The sequence below is a fragment of the Brienomyrus brachyistius genome, chromosome 13 (assembly GCF_023856365.1).
Source record: "Brienomyrus brachyistius isolate T26 chromosome 13, BBRACH_0.4, whole genome shotgun sequence".
Taxonomy (NCBI): domain Eukaryota; kingdom Metazoa; phylum Chordata; class Actinopteri; order Osteoglossiformes; family Mormyridae; genus Brienomyrus; species Brienomyrus brachyistius.
In genome coordinates this window covers 11295182-11315919 of record NC_064545.1, presented here as the reverse complement: position 1 = coordinate 11315919, position 20738 = coordinate 11295182, and the positions used below count along the sequence as shown (strand labels likewise).

General features: G+C 48.3%; 1 protein-coding gene across 1 annotated transcript; it reads left to right on the top strand.

The window, feature by feature from the left end:
* Nucleotides 1–711: 711 nt before the first annotated feature.
* On the top strand, nt 712–20686 carry plin1 (perilipin 1). Its single transcript, XM_048972574.1, has 8 exons — nt 712–803; nt 1234–1275; nt 1506–1704; nt 2818–2900; nt 3129–3393; nt 5368–5555; nt 9954–10091; nt 19626–20686. The coding sequence occupies exons 2-8, from the start codon at nt 1246–1248 to the stop codon at nt 19890–19892; spliced, it is 1170 nt and encodes a 389-aa protein (XP_048828531.1). The 5' UTR covers nt 712–803; nt 1234–1245; the 3' UTR covers nt 19893–20686.
* The last annotated feature ends 52 nt before the right edge of the window (nt 20687–20738 follow it).

Here is a 20738-nt window from a genome sequence, read left to right as displayed (position 1 = left end):
TGACCGGTAGTAATTCGGCCCTTTATTTTATATGAAAAAAATTATATGCAGGGCCGCGCAGTTATGACAAGAAATCGCTGTGCATTTTAGCCTAGTTATTGGCACCCCTGATCATATTTATAGTATACTGTATAAAGTTACATCATCTTTAAGTCACATTGTTTTTTTTATAATTTTATCACCATTTCCTTAGTTGATTGCTGCCTGCAGGTGGGGCGGATACTGTCATACACTCTGACAGCACTGGCGCTGCCAGACGCGGCGCAGTCGTGGCCGCATATCTGCGGTCTCTGAACGGTCGAGAAGTCGATCAGTTGTAAGTTGGATAGGTCGTAAGTCGACGACGACCTGTAGTTCTGAAAAACTGTGATGGTTCCCAGGATTCACTAAGTGTCTGCACCACCTTCTCTGATGAAAGGACATCCTGCCCTCTTGTGGATAACAAATCAATATGGTGATAAATCTGTTAAGCAGCTTCGAACTCAGCGCGACATCAAGAGAAGATACTGTCAATCACAGTAACATCAGTCACATTGGCCCTGTACTAAAATGCATAGTCCTTTATAATGGAAGCACTGTCGTTTTGCGTGCGGTTTCATAACAAACCTTTTCCTGCGGGTGTCCGCGGCCGGCTAGACTTCACTCCCCCCGCCGGGTTGGGCGGCGCCGGTGCCGGCTGACGTGTTAAGGGTGGAGTCAATGGGCGTGGCGGAGGGGCGGGGTGTAAAGATGGGATTTTACGGTCCGATCTTCTCTCAATTAAGAATCAGTAGTGCTGCATCCTGCTGAAGTTCAGGTGAAAGGTGAGTGGTCAGTTATATAACATTTTTAAAGTTTCACCGAGTGATTCCCGCGTACCACTTTGCTCATTTACACAGGAACTGATTACGGTTCCTTCTGACTATATTTTCTTTCAATTATATGATATTGTGTTGAAGGTGTTCAAGTCACTTATTCATTTATTTCTTTTAAAAAGGCCCAGACTCATTAACCGTTGAAGGCAAAACCGGAAATACGGCAATATAACATTTAGTATAATGAATTTTTGTTAAATGGGAAGCTAACTTTTGGTGTCTTAGGCAATGCCATTGAAATAGAGGCTGCGTAGATTTGTCGACGATGTGTCGGTGCATCTGAGTCGATTTTCATTTTGCCGATGGGTCTTTCGTTTGTTCTTAATAAACAAGGCAAAGTGTCTTAATATTGACTATGTTCCGACGGTTGTAATTGTAGATTAATTGAACTATGGCACCTGGACCAGAAGACTCCACCCAGGTACAGACTTGGTGATTAACATGATCTTTATTCTGTATTCATAGTTCGCAATGTTATGTTTGTTTTGTACTACTGTGTTCCATTTACTTATAGCGGTAATTTTATTATTATGCTTAATAATCGATTACTGTCATTTGTTTTTATTATCATTATTGATGTTATCGCTGTCAGTAATAATAATCCTTTCTCACGGGTGGCGTTTGTCGTTCCGACGCTCCTGGATGCCGCAGGGTGGCGTGCTCGTCCGCCTCCTTCAGCTGCCCATGGTCAGCGCCACCCGCCAGGTCCTCCAGGAAACCTACAGCAGCACGAAGCAGACGCACCCGCTCATCTGCACCGTCTGCGGGGTCTACGAGCGCGGGGCCAGAAAGGCGGGCAGCCTGGCCGTGTGGACCATCCAGCCAGCCATCCACAGGCTGGAGCCGCACAGTGAGTTGCACATATAAGGGTCGTAGCTACGGTGTCAAACTTGGCGTCAGGAACGCAGGGTTAACAGTGGTTATTCTTCTACTACAACAATAACACTGTAATAATAAGTTATAAATTGTACTATGTATCTCAATGAAGGCTGTGCCGTCTCATTAAATACTTAGTGGGTCACAGTGATGTGCAGGAGATGAAAAGGTGTCTCTCAACTAATGGTAGCTTCAGGACCCTGGGTTGATGGGATCACAGGTCGGTAGTGCCGAGCAGTGAAATCACTAAAGCCAATGCTGAAGGAGAGGGTGTTTTAGGAAAACCATTAGTGATTCAATTTACCTGTCTACTGAGGATGTTTTTATTTCATTATCTTCCAAATAAAATGGAGATGCTTTAATTGTAAGTTACCACAGATGACAGTAGAAACGACATTTTGTGTTAAATCGCTGCTTCGTTCTGGGTGATTTGTACCCTCTTCAGCCTGTGGTACATCAGCACGGTAAACACGGGAGACTGATCTAGGGCCGAGAATCGTTCCTGTGAACTTTGCTGCAGATTAAGTCATCGCTGGACGTTGCAAAACGCTTCTCTGGCCACCAGAATACTTTGGCGTCCATTTCTGGGTGATGTGTGGAAACCTTGCGATTGTGAATCAGAGGTTTCACAATTCGGGACTGAACTAAAGGTTAAGAATTATGAATGGCTGCTTAATTTCTGTGTAATCAGTAAGGAGAGGGTGACTGCCAGATCTCAGCAGCAGTATTTATGTCCCTGTGGGGGGGTCTTTCATCGAACACAAGCCTGTTGGTGGACGTGTTGTCTTCCTCCTTTGGTGTGAGTCTTAGCTTTGTAGACGCCCTGTGACCTTGCCCATGTCCCCACGCTCCTTGGCATTGTAGGACTGGTCCTGGGGTGGGGATGTGGAGCTCTTTGCACCTTGCACAGTAAGACACTTGCTGTGTTTAATGTTCTGGGGTACGATTTCCAAAAGGTCCAGCTGTGGTTTTGGGAAACGCTCCCCTGGTGCTTAATGTATTTCTGGTGCATAGCCCAGCCTCCCAGAGGTGATATCTGTATTTTCTTCAGGATGTTCTCTGATTTCTGTGTTGGTCGTCATCTCAGTTTCAGCTGTCGATGTCCTGGCCTGCAAAGGGCTCGATCGACTGGAGGAGAAGATACCAGCTCTGCAGTACCCCCCCGATAAAGTAGGGGGCGCTTTTACCTGCATTCGCTCACACTTCTTTGTATCCGTCTTTTTTTCACTGCTGCTTTAATTCTGTCTGTCTTAATTTTACTTTGAACCTTTTTTATTTATTGGGAGGAGCCAGTTTGAGCAATTGTCCTGTGAAATGCCACATGTAACTCTGTCCCGCTTCGGGTGGGGTGGGTATCTGCACTGTGGTGACTCAATGCCCCTCCCTCGCGTCTCTCAGCTGGCCGCTGGCATCGCGGAGATGGTGACCTCCACCGTGCAGTCTGCCCGCGAGGGTATCTCCAGGCCCTTCGCTAGTACCTCGGACAAGGCCTTGGGCGTCGCCTCCAGCGGCTACCAGCTCACCTGGAGTGCCGTGAGCGGTGGGGTGAATTACGTGCTGAACAGCGCCCCCGTGCGGCTAGCTGGGGAGGGGGCCGACGCCGCCCTTACCCTGACCGAGCACCTCGTCAGCTACATCCTGCCTGCGTCTGCAGAGGAAATGGGTAATACAAGTGTCCGTTTTACTCAGTCTGTATTCTTAAAATGCCTCGCTGGTGTGCTGAACCATTAAAAACACGATTGCATATAAATAATCTCTCAACCTCTTGGCATATTTGAAACCAGTTCCCACCTTCAGGTATACCTGTAAATGTGTTGCATTTGTGAAGTTCGGTGATATAATTTTTGAGCAGCAGAGGGCGCAATTGCTATTAATGTCAATAACTACTGTTCCATTCAGGTGATGTACAGCGATGTGAATTTGAATAGCATAAAATCTTTTTCCTGTTACACCACATTTAAGTTAATACATCACCGCATGTTAATAGTTTCTTAAGTAAATTTTTAGTATATAATCATATTCTCAGAGCTCCAGTAGAAAATGTGCCTTTAGGCTTTTGACGATAATAAGGGCAGTAAATTGCAGCAAGATTTTAGAGTCTCATGTAGCAGTAAATGTTAGAATTTCTGAGTGAAACTGTTTGTACCTGAGAGCTGCTTGTAAGATCACAGTTCCAGGGTGAATGGGATAACTGGTGTGGGTAAACCGAACTCCCCAGTAATATAAACGTGCGTCATTCACTCCAGGTGCCGGGGGGGGGGGCTGTTTTCTGAAATCTGGCACTTGTCTGTTAAGTCTTAAACAATGACTCCTATTTTTGCTTATTTTAAATCTGAATTTCTGTTGGTCTGGTGGAATATGCTTGTATCAAAGGTGCAGTAATAATACAATATTTATGTAGTCGGTAACATAAGTATGAAGGCAGTGTACCACCATTAGCCTCTATTAGCCTGAAACCGGTCCAAGTAGCAGTCAGGTGGTGGCTGTAGCCGTACTTTCACTCTGCTTCCTCGGGGGCCGTAATTCTGCTGTGTCTCACATGGCGTTTCTCTCCTCCCGCTCTTATCTCTGCCAACCAGCTGGAGTTCAGCCGATAAGCGTTTTAGACACAACACAGCCTGGCAACATTCTCCGTGTGACACCGTTCCCAGGTTCCTTATACTGCCGTGTTCTTCACATGGTTATAACACTTGCCGCCTTATTTTGCAATTTTTAAACACTAATTAAAGAAGTTTGAGGCCTAAAATAATTTTTAAAGAATGTGACGTGACTTTTTGTATAGGGAAATTATTTACTCGAACATAAGTAAAATAAGCTTGTGGTCGACTTTGATTTTTGTCATAATGTAGAAAGTTGTCTTTCTTCAGGTGATTTTTGGCTTGTCTAGATGGTGCGTACAGGCAGGTGATCCTGACCTCCCTCCAGGTCCAGACTGCTGCTGCTCGGCTTTTTTTTTTTAAGCTAAAAATGGGATTTGTGGCATGTGCGGGGGGGGGGTCTTACCAAGTGTTACCCTAATACCCTTTATTTACTGTTTCAGCCCCCTTGGTCATGACACATTTTGCCCCTATAACGAGGAGCTTAATGCCAGGGCAGCAGGCTAGGGGTGACTGGCGGGGTGGGAAGCAGGCCGGGGGTAGTAGCAGGAGGGCGACTGAGGAGAGGCTGCGTTGTGTCTGGGGCCAGATGAGTGTCTGTCTGCCTCCATCGCGCCAGTGGCTGCTCGCACCCGTGCCCTCCTCCGGGGGCCCCGCGTGCCAGGACAGGCTGGCTGGACCTCTGTCACACTGCCAGCGCCATCAGGCCAGGAGAGGGCGCGAGCCCCACCTCTGCCCCAGAGCTTTCTGGGCGCTGTCCAGCCATAAAGCCCCTATTGAAGCAGTTTATCAATGATAATATGGCTTTCAGAGCTACGAAATTCTGATCTCCGTTCCCCCATCGAGGGGGGGCTTGCTGACTGAATTCTGATGGGTAGATTCCTGTAATGAAGTGGCGTAATGTATTAGTTTGTGGGTGATGTGTTGGCCGCCTTCCTGCGGTATCCATGGGAGAAACGCTGCATTTTTGGGAGAGCTGTTCACCTACTTTTCACCTCCTTCTCAGCTCCTCCTTAGCCTCCTGCTCCCTCTCCTTTCAGAGAAGGAAATGTCCTGGCAGCCGGAGTCTGACACTAGCGACGACACCTTCCAGCCCAACTACAAGCGGCTGGGTTCCCTCCTTGCCGTCGTCGGCCGGCGTGCGTATGACAGGACGGCACGGGGAATCCAGCACACTGGTGCTCACGGGCGCAACCTGGCCCTCAGCATTCCGGGGGTTTCCCCGTTGGTGAGTCCTGCCGTGTCATCGGTGTTTCCCCTCCATGGCTGCATTAAGGTTCATGTAATGGCCTGTGACTTGAACACACAGAACCTTTCCTTGGGATAAATGTCCTTTTTTAGTCTTCTATGTATTTAAGCTTTTTAAGGTTTTATTTAAGTTTTGAATGTTAATTTAGTGTAGTGTTTCTCAACCCATGGACACCCAGACATTCCACTTTTTTGCTCCCTCCCAGCTCCCAACACACCTGCACCAAACTTCCAAGAACCCTGGGAGGGAGTAAAAATGTCGGGTGGTTCCAAGGGCCGGGTTGAGAATCAATGATTTAGGGTAACTGTCGCAAGACGTAAGACATTTTAAGACTGTGGTGGCTCAGATATTAGTGCTGTTACCTCACACCATCAAGCCTGCGGGAATGAATCCTGCTTGTGTGTGTGTGTGAGAGCGCACATGCGCATTGTGCATGTTCTCTAAGTATCCATTAGTCTGTCTGTGCGCGTGCATGCACGTGTGTGTGTTCTTGTGGACTGCTGTACCCCCTGTGGTGCTTAGTATGAGTGTATTTTTTTTTTTTTTAACTTTTTTTTAGTTAAGGTTAAATTTGGGACACTGTTTCAAATGTTTTTTTCTCAGACCAGGATAACCAAAGACCTCATCTGGTTTCCAGTATTGTGCCTGAAGACTGTTACTGGGAATTCAAACTGTAACTGGTCTCTGCTCGTGTAAACGTAATTATTCTGAGTGTGAAACCTTTACATTTTAATGCAGAGAAAATAGAAGCCATTTCAGCAGCTTTTTTTCCAAATGAGGCGTCTTGCGTGTAGAATCTTAATGTTTATTTACAGATTTATCAGGTCTTGCCGTCTTGGATGCCAACCAGAATGTTGTAGATCCATTCTGTCCGTGGGGCAGGAGATTGTAAACAGCCTGTAAACTTGCTAACAGTATGCCTGATAATATTTTTGAAACATTACCACAGCATGTGGCATGAATAATTGATTTGATAAACAAACCTAATCTAGGACAAATGTTCATTAATATTTATTGTAATTAGGGTGAACGAGTTTAGCTGTTTAATTAGTAAGATGATAAATATCTCGGATATCTGTGCAATGAATATGAAGCTCTCCGAAGTATCAAGGAAACTTGGTTTGGATACTTAGGCCTAGTTTATGCCTGTGAGTTTTTTATTTTTTTATTTTTTTTAAAGTTATTTTTTATTCCCCCCTTTCGCTCATGTTGTTGTTTCTTCTCCATTTGGATAGCAATGGTCCGTTACGCTTCGCTGAGAATTTAAAATGAGCTCTAAAGATTATGTCAGTGAGAACAACTGAATAAGATAGAACCAACCCACAGATAAGTGTTCCGATGTGATCTAACCCTCCCCCCTGCTTTCTGGACTCTCCTGGAGATGCAGTAGCTCAGTATAGCCAAGTAGTGGCTTGTTTTATTTAGAGAAGGTTTAGGCGCTGTGCTGAGGACTCGGCCATTCCTCAAATGGGGGGCGGGGGCTCTCTACACAGTCTTGTTCCTGTAGAAGGTTCTGTGGCAATAAATTGTAAACCCAGGGGCTGTTTAGTGGGGTTCGTATGCTCTTCCTCACAACTCGTTCAACCCTCGGTAATCATTTCTATAAAGAGGAATAGCATCTCCCAGATTTCCAGTTTTATACACTTGTGCATGTTTATTCAGGACTGCTGTCGATTATAAACATTAGCGATCAGGGATTACAGTAGGTGCTCTTGTCAAGGTCACAACTGACTTCAGTACAGGAGGTGTGTGCCCCCCCCCCCCACCCCTTAAGTAGGTCAGCTCATTCTTTGTCTTCGTATGTCTGCCAGTCATTAACTAAATATGTATCCTGAACACTCTCTCGTTTTTTCACTTGCTTGTGATTGTCACCCTGTTGGTAGGTTTTTACACTTGTATTGTAATGTACTATATAGCTCTTCCTCCAATACGAACTAATACTGGTCGTTCACTGCAAGCTCAGTCCAACCATCTAATTGGCTCTGATATCTGTATGTCATTTGGACAAAGGTGTCCATGCTAAATGAATAAACAATGTAAATGTGAAAGGCCATTAGCTACTGTCATATGTGCAGAAACATATAGCGAGATGCTGTTCGAGGAATGTGGCCAAGTGTAGCTTTGGCACACCAGCCATGTTCAGTACACTATGTACAGAGGTCCATGGCCCTGCATGTGTAGACAGGACGGGCACAGGAAAACCAAAGAATGACAACATTAAGATACAATACAGATGTAAACAGTGCTGGAATATCTACAATAGGCAGTGATGGGAGCAGCATTTAAATGCATCAGTGAAAAATGAATATCTGAGGAATGAATGAGTGCTACTAACAGTGGCAGATAATGCTCGTCAGGAACGACACTTGGAACTAAAACAGGATGTGTAAACTAATATTGCAAATAAAAGGACCTGGATTTCACTTAAACACAGCTATTGCTGTGTGCTGATTGGCCAGTCTCCAATAATCATGCGTGATTTAATGTGTAACAGCTGGATGAGTCTCTCAATCAAGAAAACAAACCAGTCAAAGCATAAAAACTGCAATATTTAGCCAAGCACAGGAGCCTTTCAGTAGTTTGTAAAAGAAGCAGCTGAACGTTTCCTCCCTGTCGTGGATTATCTGGTCACCGTAGTGCAAATGGCAATAAAGTTACAAAGTGCTGGTGGATGGAGTTCAGGTTCTGGGTGGCCATGGGGATGAAGCTGCTATGGAGTCTGGCAGAGCTGGACCGGATGTTCCGGTACCTTCTGCCAGAAGGGGGGGCAGAGAACCTGGGAAGGGTGGGAGGCATCCTCCACGATGCTGGAGGCCTTATGGGTGCGACGTTTCATGAAAATGCCATCGGTGGAGAGCAGGGAGGTCCCAGTGATCTTCTCAACTGTTGCTGCTGAATGGACCGAGGCCTTAGTATTGGCATGAATTGAAGGGATATCGTTTATCTGGCATCTAATTCATAAAAAGCCTAAAGTAATGACTGCCATGTTCCGAAAGCTGTCTGCAAACCCATGTACCAATAGAGTTCATAGCATCACCAGAATAATGAAAGCTGTATGGTTCTGTGCCTATGTGGGTCTCCGCCTTGAGTTGGAGGTGAAGTGTCCTTTGTTTAGGGAGTGTATATCTGTCAAATTGCTTATTTTCTGAAGTGGGTCAGTATGATTATAAAAGCAAGATGCTGATCAGCTAAAATCTTAGGCTTTATGTTTTGTGCACTCAGACCAATTACCCAGGCACTCGTATACCTTTTTATAGTCTGATTTCATGTCTTCCTGAATAACATCTATAAAAATCCAAATATAGCCCAGTAGCACTAAACACATGTATCTTCACAGCACAAAGGACTTGACGTCAGTCTCTGCCTAAACGTATGGCCAGGTTAGGAGCCGTTTGTTCCTTTTCTGGGAGTCTAAGGGGTCTTTCACCGGACCGCCGCAGCTTATCAGTCAAGCTGTTTGTCCGTCTGGGCGCAGAGCGAAATAGGCAGCTGCGCTGGCTGCGTGTAAATCTCCCACCGCTAACGTGCTAACGAGTCTGCTGCGCACAGCACTCTGTGGGCAGGCCGTGCACCTGGAGCGGCCGGCGTATCAAGTTACACGTGTCACAGACGGCTCCTGAATGTGTCTCCTGGGGAACTCTGGGATCGGTCACTTTAGTGTTCAGAATTATGACTTGCCATAATCTAGCTTAATTGGTGGACGTTTTAAGTGGTGCCTTTTAACCGGATAGACAGTGTGTTTGTCTATGGAGTGAGCATGTTAGCATGCTAGTGGGGATAAACCTCTTTCTTTTCTGCTCCTGTCAGAACAGGTCACCCTCACGCTTGCTGGATCGATATCTATGATCAATACTGTGAGCAGGTGATCAGCCCATGTTGGAAATACAGCAGTATTATGGGATGTTGATGACATGCACAGTTCCATGTTCCTACTGTGGATGATGTGCCTCTGTAGATATTGACATAGATTATTAGATACTTTGAATACTCCCGTGGTTCCTTTAAACCATGTCCTTCTACCTCTGATGCTTCTACATTATAGGCACCGTTACCCACAGTTTAACTAGCATAGTGCTGTGTATGGAACCCCTGACCATAGCATTATGGGTCGCAGAAGTGGAAATTTCAGGTCCAGAAAGCACGAATCCAGACTGTTTCAACCAGCCAGTTGAGTACGTTGTGGTTCTTTTTGCTCAGTTGGTTGGTTGAAACAAAATCTTGGCCTGGATTTGTATTTTCTGAACCTCAGCTTTCCACCCTTGATGGGGTAGAACATTCATTCTTGCAACCCTGTGCCAGACAGGGTGTTTTTTTTTTTTTTTAAGATGGCAGCGTACAGCAGTCATTCTAAACGACCTCCTGACTCTGTGTCGGCAGGCTGGTTTCACCTGGAGGAACCTGGAGAAGGCTGGGGTCTTGGCTCTTGGCCTCCAGAACTCAGTGGTGGGCCTGGTAGCTGGGACGGTGAAACAAAGCAACAAGGAGAAGAGGAAGAAGGAGGGCGAGCTGCTGAAGGTTAGCTGTGGGGTTTGGGGAGGTGGTATCCATGAGTTTTTGGTGAAACTTTATGGTTTATGGTTTCGTGCCTGGTGGAGGACCAGAGCACTACAGGGGTTGTGGGTGTTTGTGGTTGCTCTGATGTAAACCATGCATGCTAGTTGGCTTTGATATCTTTGTACTCAATTCCATCCATCTTCCATAATGTTGCACCTCTCTAGTGCCGAAGTAAAAGCCAAAGGGAACCCCCGGGATTGGATGCTCCACCATCGTAGAGCTCACACACTATCCATCCATCCATCAATCTTCCTACTGCTCATCTAAAATAGGCTCCTGGTCCTGTTACCCTGTCTCCCATAGCATAAGGAACAAAGCTGAGGACGCCACTAGATCTTGATTAAATGGTGTAATACTATGAACCCTCTTGATAAAGGGGAAACTCACCCACTCGATTTTGGCTGAGAACAGTCCAGAGTAACGTCCTGCATTTTTAATCGGCAAATTGTACAGTAGCTGTAGTTGGGTCTGTAGACTGTTAATGCCTGTCAACTGTAAACATGATCTTTCATGGTTGTCTCCTTGTCAAAAGAAGAGAATTATATCGCACAAGATTACTTTTGTAATTACCAAAGGTAATTCAGAGGCGAACCTCATGAATGGTGTTGTACTGGACATTCTTCTGTGATGTTCTCGTTGACTGATGTTGCACTAATGTTAACCAATCCCTTTTTACTTCTGGACCAACACTATCTCTGGAGAGTTCAACTGGCGTGTTGAAACAAAATCTTGGCCGAGGTTTTTACTTTCTGGACCTGAAATGTCTACTCCTGTGTTACTCTGTGGTGTTGCGTATAACTGTCAGGTTAGTTGTTCGCTCTGACGCAAGCAGGAACCCAGGAGCACAACATCCATGTGGTCTCTGTAGAGGGGGATGAGGTGTGTGTGTGTGTGTGTGTGTGTGTGTGTGTGTGAGGGAGAGAGAAACCTACAGATCAACACTTATGTACCCTTATGGCCTTAAGCTCTCAAAAAGGCACCAAGTCTTACAACAGAGGGTTATGGAGTGAGCTCGCTAGTAGGGTACTGCTCATGCTGTCCTCAGCTGAACGGAAGTAAGTATAGTGAAACAGTACCCTCACTTAATCTCTAACTGAAGAGAGGGTCGAAGGACATCCTTCCAGGAGGCATGTTTCGCACGGCGTGTTCCGACCCTACATGCGAGTGCAAGGTTTCTTTAAGGAACATTCCAGACACACCTGCCGCTCGTTAGCCGTAATCCACCTGCCTGCCTTTTGATGAGTGTTCAATTGAATGGGGCACACGCCAAGATGCTGTCAATTAGTGTTGTCAAAAATATCAAAAGTATTCTGTCACATCTAAAACTGTACTCATTTTTTCACGGTATCGATTCTACAGCCTGCACTTCCTGATCGTTCTGACCACTGAGACTTGCAGGCTCATGCCTAGGCCCGAGTGTGGCCTCTCTCACGGGGGTGTTAGGGTGACTAGGTCAGAAACATCATAGCTTTCACCTCTGCATTTAATCGATGAAAGCCGTAGTCAGAGTGGCACCTGGAAACACTTTGGGTTTGTGTTGAATGAGGACTGTGAAACACAGGACATACGCAGGCCTGCATGCTGGGTTTGTCATGGCAGAGCGTCGCCAAAGGGGCAACAGCCATGGGGTTAGCCAACCATTTAAAGGACCGACATGCAACGCACTAAAACTTTTTGCGATTTATAGGTGAGTGATATAGGTGAAATAATTTAAATATTACTTTGTATGAGCCTGTTGCAGCTGAAGCAGCGACGTAATGTGCTTTATTTCCTGCGTTTGGCAACATGCGGTCTGGTGACGTCATGTTGATTAGCGCTGATCATTCACGCAGACTTTGATTTGTGCGATTGTTAGTGTTTGTGCTTGGAGACACAAGATAAAGAAGGCGTGTAAAAGTAGTGTATTGGATTTATAATATACAGTAAACTAATGTTTAAGTATCATGAATATCGCTGAACGTTACAGCTCGATTACAATGGCTGCTACTTAATATTATTCTTTTTTGACTGACAATGCAATGGTTTTTTTTTTTAGATATAGTGACATGGGTTTACAAATGCTTGTAGTTTTTACTGCAAACAAAACCGCGATTCAGGTTTCTTTATACTGTATCGATGGTATTGGATTGTAATACTTTTCTTGGTATCGTGTTTTGACATTTTCGGGTGTGTGCATGTGCAGATTAAAATCCTGCTGTGGGCCCGCCGCGCAATGACTTCAAACGTTACCACGACGACGGCTTTTTAATCAGGCCTTCTTGTTTTAAAGGGTGATTATAGAAACTCGCCGTCTTGGAGCGGCTGGTGGTGTGGGTATTATTTGGAGTGCTCTGGGAGATGTTCTACAGACTGAGATGCAAGTGTTGGTCAGGTCCGAAGGTGAAAGATGGTGGAGAGCCTCTTCTGAACGGTCGGAGGTCAGGATCCCTCCTGTATTGTGCAGGGCGGCTCTGCCTGTGCATGTATTTGTGTTGTTAATTGGCAATTGCTTGTTTCCAGAGTGATTTCTGTCACCTAGTCTGGTTAATGGCTTGGCACAGCGGCTCCAAAGCACTTGCATCACTACAGTGGTTGGTGTGAAAAGTGCCCTGGCTGTGACCTTTGACATGGCCAAGGAAGGCGTGGTCACCCTGCAGGAAGCACTAGCTGTTGTCAGGAAGCACGCTCCACTGAGTGTGTCCTAATACAGCCCGGTGAGTCACACCTCCACCTCAGTCTCGAACCTACGTTATTCGATTAGCCTGCCACGTGCATCGATCGGTCTGCCGGACCGTGCACGTGGGTCCTGCATGTGTACCCTCTCACATGCCAGTCCCCCAGTCATCCCAGTTCCCTAGCAACGCAGTTAACTCACAGCTGGGCTTTGCCGATTCCTGGAGGCAACAGCTGGAGCTGCAGGATGGGAAGGCTCGACGGCTCAGAGAGCTCGGCTGAGCCCTGTGCTTCAGTGTGAAGGGTACAGGGTTTTGAGCTAGAGGCCATGGACTGCTCATGTACTCTCATGTCGCAAAAACAAAGTGAAATCCAGCTGTACAAGCTGTGAGGGGTCGAGTTGAAACGGCTGAACGTTTTTGCTTAAATCCTCCTTTATTTTTCACTTTGTGTGGAGTGGTTTCCCCCCCCCCCTCGTAACCAGAGACGGCCTGAAAATGTACTGAATATCTTTGTGTCGTCTATTGGTAACTGGCAGCTTAAGGTCCCATTGGTCGACATGAGTGTACAATTGAATACTTCCAGTTTGGTTTGGGGTTCCTCCAGTGGAGACTGGAAGCTTAATCTGGATCCTAATTTGCTGCTTTGAGGTAACTTTCCCATACCCCAGTAAAACACATGTGGATAAACACGGTACATAAAGCTGACTTAGTATTTGTACCAAAGGATAGATAAAGATCCTGTAGAAAATATTGAACTCATTTTAGAGCATAATACAGTCAGCAAAGTAGCATGTATATAAAAATGTGCATTATGTATATCTATGTAATGTCATGCATTATGCACATTGCCAGTTGTGTGTGATGCTTTGTCATTCTCTCGGCATTGTGGTAGTTTGTGTGCTAAGGCTGCATGAACGTACGAGGCTCGTGGCTGTGGATGGATCATCATCTGGACTGGGGGGAAATTGTGTGGGGAGGGGGAGGGGGGGGGGTAATTTACCCAGCCATATTTCTCATGCATTAAATTACTCTGCACCGTTATCGATTTGGCAGAATGAGAGATCGTGACATCAGAGTAGCATTGGTCTTCCTGTAGACCATGTCAGGTATCAGTGTAGGAACAGCGATGTGGGCGCCCACTGTCAGTGCTGTGAACGCTCTCGTATAAGAACACAGGAATGTCAGTGTGTTCAGCTATGATCCACAGGCAGTGTAGCCTAATAAGAAGACTGGTGCCTCATTGAATATCCTACATTACATGGTTAATAAGGGGCCTCCTGTATCACTCATTCTAAAGCCATGGAGATGCATGTTAGTGTGTAACCTTGGCGACAGTGATGGGGATGACCAGTCACTTTAGTGTCCCAGGGATGATGTTCCTCTGCAGATAGGTGGCCTGAGACGTGATTCGGATAAGAGTTTGGGGCAAGAGCAGCCGGGGTGTAAATATTTATCCCTGAAAAGCCAATCATTTCTGTAGTTTTAGCTTTTTATTGGTTTTACTCTTTCTATACAAAAAGCTGACTTTGAAACCAGCTACATTTATTAACTGGTGCTAGTTTATGAAGGTGAGGCTGTCTTCCTGCACATGGACACAGGCAGTAGGCAGGTCACACAGAGCCCTTTACACAGCGCGAGCACAGGTGTAATGGACACAGGCAGTAGGCAGGTCACACAGAGCCCTTTACACAGCGCGAGCACAGGTGTAATGGACACAGGCAGTAGGCAGGCCACACAGAGCCCTTTACACAGCGCGAGCACAGGTGTAATGGACACAGGCAGTAGGCAGGCCACACAGAGCCCTTTGCAAAGCATGAGCACAGGTGTATTGGACACAGGCAGTAGGCAGGCCACACAGAGCCCTTTGCAAAGCATGAGCACAGGTGTAATGGACACAGGCAGTAGGCAGGCCACACAGTCCTTTGCACAACATGAGCACAGGTATAATGGATACAGGCAGTAGGCAGGCCACACAGAGCCCTTTGCACAGCATGAGCACAGGTCACCATCCATCATCTGCACAAAATAAGTTCCACTGCTAATTTTCATCAGTCTAGGAATGTGAAAAATGCCCCCACTGACTCTGAATCCTTTTGGCATCCGTCTGTTTTATGGGGCTGCAGAATTAATAACTGCAGGTAATTCGGTCCAAGAGTGATTTTTGTATATAAATCTTAAACTTGTGCTTTATCATTTGTAAAGCTCTGTGCACCTCGGACTCGTGTCACGCATAATTATGGCACAGGAAAATCCACGTGAGAAAATGCGTGCGCTTGTCAAAGCGGAGACTGACGATGATGGAGGCTATTTTGAAGTCAATACTCTGATCAGATACCCTGGTTTTCACAGTAATTAATATAACATGTTAATTGAGGCCTTAAGTAGCTTATGTTCTAGGATGCATGAATCACTCAATATGCAGCATCAAACACTCACTTTGTGGCTGGGAGAACTGGGTTTCTACAAGCGGGGGGGTGGATTGACGCAGCCCTTGGGAATTGGGGGGTGACTGTGGCACACGTGTGATGGGAAGAGGTGTGAAGCAGTATTAATGCAGAGACAGTTGTATCCTGTTGAGTGTTTTTTTTCCTGCAGAGCTTCTGGGTCGATGTCCTTGTGGCATCAAGCTCTGGTAACGTGTCTGGCCTCCTGCATGGACCCGGTGTACGTCCTGTCACACCACTGCTGGGCCTTTAAACTTACAGGCCTCATTTGGAAAGGTGTCCACCAAGCCGCCCCATCAGATAGTCACGGCCCAAACGCAGGAACGTAGCCGTCCTGCTCGATAAGGCGTGCCGCAGGTTCGAGTCACGCTCTCAGAACCTGCAGACGCATCCCACAAGGAGGTTTCCGTGCAATCGTCGAATCCGGGCATTGCGCACGAGCAAAGAGCGTGACCAAACAGCGGCGAGACTCCGCGACGGGGGAGTGCGCTGTGGGGGACTGCTGCTGGGGTGGCGGGTGGGGGGGCAGCGCCGATGCAGGAAGGCCGGAATTCCTCGGCGGTTAATGGCGCTCCAGCTGTGTTGGCAAGTGGGTTTGCTCGCTGTTGGGCTTTGACAGTTCACACATACCAGGCCCCCAGCCGACCGTGCAGAATCCTTTGTGGGAGGCTTGAAATTTCGCTTCAAGACGGGCATCCGTCGCCTTAAGTGGCTCGAGTTGGGGGGGGGGGGGGGGGAGCCCAATTTTCATGCATTCTATGAGATGTAGCCTGAAATGTTGTTTTGAGTCACAGCACAGTGGTAGTAAAATAACTTTAGATTAAAACACCACCATCGTTTATCCTAGGAATTAGAATTCCTGTGGGGAGGCGAATGTGTGTATGTACCTTCAGAATGTTTCTAGTTTAGCCTCTTGCCTTGCCAGTGTAGCTGAAGCTACTTTTTCTAGACTATTCGGCTGAACCGTGCGTAGTTAGAGGTTAGCGCGCTCTAATAGGAGGGCGCTGAGTCCGCTTGGCAGTGCGCTGTGCTGTGTGTTCGGTCGGCGTTTGAGGCCCTTTCTCTCTGGGGGCTTGACGGACCGTCTACAAGACTTGAGTCGGCCGCACTGTGCCTTTGTACGGTACTCGGGGAAAGTACCTATTTCCACTGTAGTGGCATTGTTTACCTTAATGAGACACAGCTGTCTGCCAGCGGGCGGGGGCGGGGGGGGAGGGGCCTGGGCCGCTTGTCTATCCACCGGCTGTCAGCATATTTCAATTCACTTGAGCTCGTTGAGTCTGTAATTACGCTCTGAGTTTTATAATCCTTAGCTGAGCTCTGGTAGTCTGCCATGCTGTGCTGATCTTACGGTTACGACGAGGCTCCCAAATACGGTTGTTTTCTAGTTTTCTGTCCTGGTTTTGACTGGTTTAAACTTGTTTGGATTTCTCAGCGGATCATATTGTAGCCTTGTATCTCCAGAGTTATGGATTCGAATCCAGCCCCCACTCTTGGGGGGAGTTGGCGTGTCCTTCCTGTGTGAGGCAGGCCTTCCTGTGTGAGGCAGGCCTCCTCTGGGTCCTCAGCTTACTCCTGCAGTTTGAAGACATGCAGTTAGCCTAACTGGTGCCTCTAAATTTGCTGATGGTGTCAGCTTGTGTATTGCATGTAGCAAATTGGTGTGGGAGGTGGGCACCGGGTGTATCCACCCCCACCCCCCCAGCCTTGTGCCCCATGCTACCTAGGATGGATTTCAGGAGAAGCAGCTAGGAATTGGATGGAGAAGCTCCATTTGCCCTCCCCAGAAGGAATTGCGTTGAAGGGCAGCTGGCTGAACGAGATGGCGCCCTCTTCTGGCTGCACTGCCAAGCTTCCCGGTGTGGCATTGTCATACTAATGGACACCATGTCCTGGGATGAGTTTATATTGATGCCAAAACTGCCACGAAAATGTGAACTTGTGTGATGGTCTCTTACGCTGACCTGACTGCAGATTGGAGTGATGCCTTCACCCTGCCTGGGCCTCACAAACGGTAAGTCCATGCCCCCCCCCCAACATGGTGGAGGCCTCCTGGAGGGGCAGATGGGGACAGGAGAAGCTGGGTTGTGTCCAGACAAAAGGTTGTGCTTGTTTGCCTACCAGGCTGAGCCCAGCTCGCAGTTCTCTTCCAGTTTTCAATCCCCCGCAGGCAAATGCAGTCACTCTCTCCTCGTGATGAAGTTATGGTGCCTCTGTATTTAATAAGGCAGGGCAAACGAGTGCATTAATCAGTGGGTCGTTTTATCTTCCGTGACCCTGCTGTCGTTTACGGGGATCCGATCGATACTGCTCACGCGGCGCTTGGAAGACCACAGGGTGAGATTATTTTCAGTCGCGGGGGTTTTGTTTTAGATGGTGTTCCGTGGCCGATGGAGCAGTTTGCGGGCGGATGCTAGGCCTCGCCGCTGCTCCATGCGGTTGGTCGGCGTTGTCGGAAAGACGGCACACAAGCCCCACACAGGTGTTTGGTCCAGAGTCTTCCATGGATTACAGGGCAGCTCCTCACATGTGTCCTCCTGCATGATGTTGGTCATTTACTCTGAAATAAATCCGTTCTACTTGTTTTGTTCGGTTTTCTCTTCCCCCTCCATGTAAATTAGATCTTTCCAGAATTCCTCACCGCTGAGCTCTGCACTGATATTCCTACAGCAGCTTATGAATACACACATTTACTGGTAAAGGTGTAGGTGTTCTCCGCCTTGTAAGAAAATTCACAGGCTGACACCCAATTGGTGTCGGTTTAGCAAATCCGCACATGACGGGGTAGCCGGACAGGGCCGGTCTCTGGTGTTTCGGGGGAAAAACACCATCTGATTTTGTAATTTCCTGCCGGATGGGATGGTCCGGCGGCTCGTGAGTGGAAGGTCACCCCGGCTCACGTCTGGCTTGTTTTTGTCTGCCGTGTGAAGGAGCCTGCCTGCCTTGTGCACGATCCTCGGTCCAGCTGTCGGTCTTGGCTGCGGATCACGCATAGCAAGAGGGGGGCGGAGCTCGCGAGCAAGCAAAGCGGGATGGTATTCAGACTCCGTGGCCTTTTTTGTTTCTCCTGCTGCGTGATTCACGAAGGCCGGGGGTGTTATGAGGTGGGGGGGCAGCGTTTGACGGGCTGCACGCTCGACCTGCTCCAACCCAGCAGGGCTCCACTGGGGCAGCCATGTGGAACGATGAGATGAGGCTGATGGCCCCTACCTGCAGGTGTAAAGCGGGTGGAGGGCCGGGTCGTGGGGGGGGGGCCCTGTGCTCCTTTACACGCACATGGGCCAACGCCATCTCAAGGTGTGGCGAGGGGGGCAAAGCAAGAAGCCGTCTGAATGGCTGACCAAAGCAAATGTTACCCTTTTGTGTTCTTGTTGGTTGGTTTATTGTGCAGGGAGGGGTGGGGTGGGGGGGGGAGGAGGAGGTAAATGGAGGACTTGGTCTGAGTGTGAACACTGACGAACTCAAAGAAAAGGGTGCACATGTGTTTTCATGACAGGGTCAGACTGCCTGTTCGGGTGTGATAAGCTAATAAGCTACTTTTGTTCCGCTTTACACTCAAGCCATGTAAGCAGTGAGGCCCCTTGCTGATCCTTTAAAGACTCGAACCCTCACCCTAAACATATGCGTCCCCCATGCCCCGCTTTGACCTCTGACCCCAGTGACTCCAGTCGGTCTGGCACGCGGCAGTGGCGGCCTGGGACTGGTTGCGCCCGGGATCCTCCTTGGGCTTTGGTGGGGGGCTTGACCTGGCCCGTCAGGTCCCATGTGGGTCACGCTGTCTGGTCACGCTGTGGCCGGACGTGGTACGCCCTCGGGCCCGCTCAGTCTCCTAGCTACCTGCTGGAATTCTGCTGCTCTTTTTAATAACACGCTCCTCCATCACAAAGGCACGGCTCGCCGCCACGGAAATGAGTTTTCCGTGTTCTGGTCAGAACGGCACCCGCTGGATCTGGAGGGGCTATTTGTGGGCAGAAGTGTGCGTAGCGGCGGATTCGTCTGGGCGCACAGGATGAGCTGCTGGAGTACAGGCACCACCCCTGCCCTGGCCCCACCCACACTGTGGACACTCCCCTGCTCTGGCCCTGTTGGCCATTGTCTGCTGCTGCTGTCGACTTACTCCTTTCTACAGCTACACACACAGGTGCCCAGCACTACAGTGTTACACTGCTGTGGCTGTGCTTTCTGCCCCCCACCCTGTGCCCTGTCCTTCCTGTGCCCAGTCATTCCTGGGCTCCCTGTCTTTCCTGTGCTCCTTGCCCTGTGCCCCCCTGTCCTTCCTGGGCCAAATCTCCAGGCTTACTATAATTATGGAAGATGGATGGCCCTTGGGGGTAATAGCCCCCCCCCCACACTCCCTTGCATTCCTGTCATGACAGCAAAGTGTTTGTGTTCCACAGCCCCCTGGGCCAAGCGCAGAGGAGGGGGCAGAAGCGGTCCCCCCCAGCAAGGGCAACGTGCCCCGTAATCAGGTGTCCAACGGCAGTGCCCAGGAGCAGAAAGATGACGCAGGAGGCCCGGCTGGCGAAGAGGGACCAGCCAGGCCTTATGACGCCACGCGCCAGTCCCACCAGCAGAAGGCGCCCGAGTCGAAAGGGTCACAGGGTGGTCCCCGCTCTACCAGCATGCCCCCCCCCACCTCGCACACCGTGGCCAAGAAGGAATGAAGATCCTCTGGGGGATGGGGCATGGGCCAGGATGGGGGGGGGGGGTGATTGCTCGAGGCTACAGGGATCCATCTGTACCTGGCTTTGCTGTAGCTGTGCTTTGTTCTGCAGGTCTGACAGGAGGAGGCATGGTGTTGGGTTTAAGGTTAAAAAAAAAAAAAAAAAAGGATTCTATCTGGGCACCCCTGCAGTGCCCGTTGTGGGGGGTGGGGGTTTCGAGGTTTGAGTAGAATGATGGCTGCTGGGGGAGAGCTGACAGGGGTAGCTTCTGCACCTGCTATGCTAAACGGTTAGCGAAATGTAGCGCGTCAAGGGAACGTGCAACGTTACTGATGAAGGGACGCACCAGCCGGCCGCACATGATACCCAAGCAGAGGCACGGCGATGTATTAATGCTTATGAATTGTGGTGAAATATTTACGAAAGAGTGCTTCTGTGACTACGAACAACCTGTGTTTGGCTGTTAGTTAGCTTGCACCTTTCACCAATCTCACCACCCACTAAAGAAAACTAACAATGACATGTGAGTTGGAATAATGGGGTCTAATTTTCCTGGGGAGGGATTGTCTGGGGGGTGGGGGGGCTTTTGCACTTTTTTTTTTTGTCAATGTTATGTATGTTCACAGTGTGGGAGGGGTGTCTGGTCTCTCCAAGGGAGCAGAACGTGAGCGAGGGGCTGGTGATAAGTCCGCGTGAGCGGTAACGCTTCGGTGTTGTATTCGACAAGTGAACACACAGCTTACGAAATCACTCTGTATTGGTTCATCTGGGAAATAAAATCTTTTTTACACTTATTTGGCTAAACTGCACTTCCCTTTAATGTTCATTTCATTGTGTAAAAAAAGG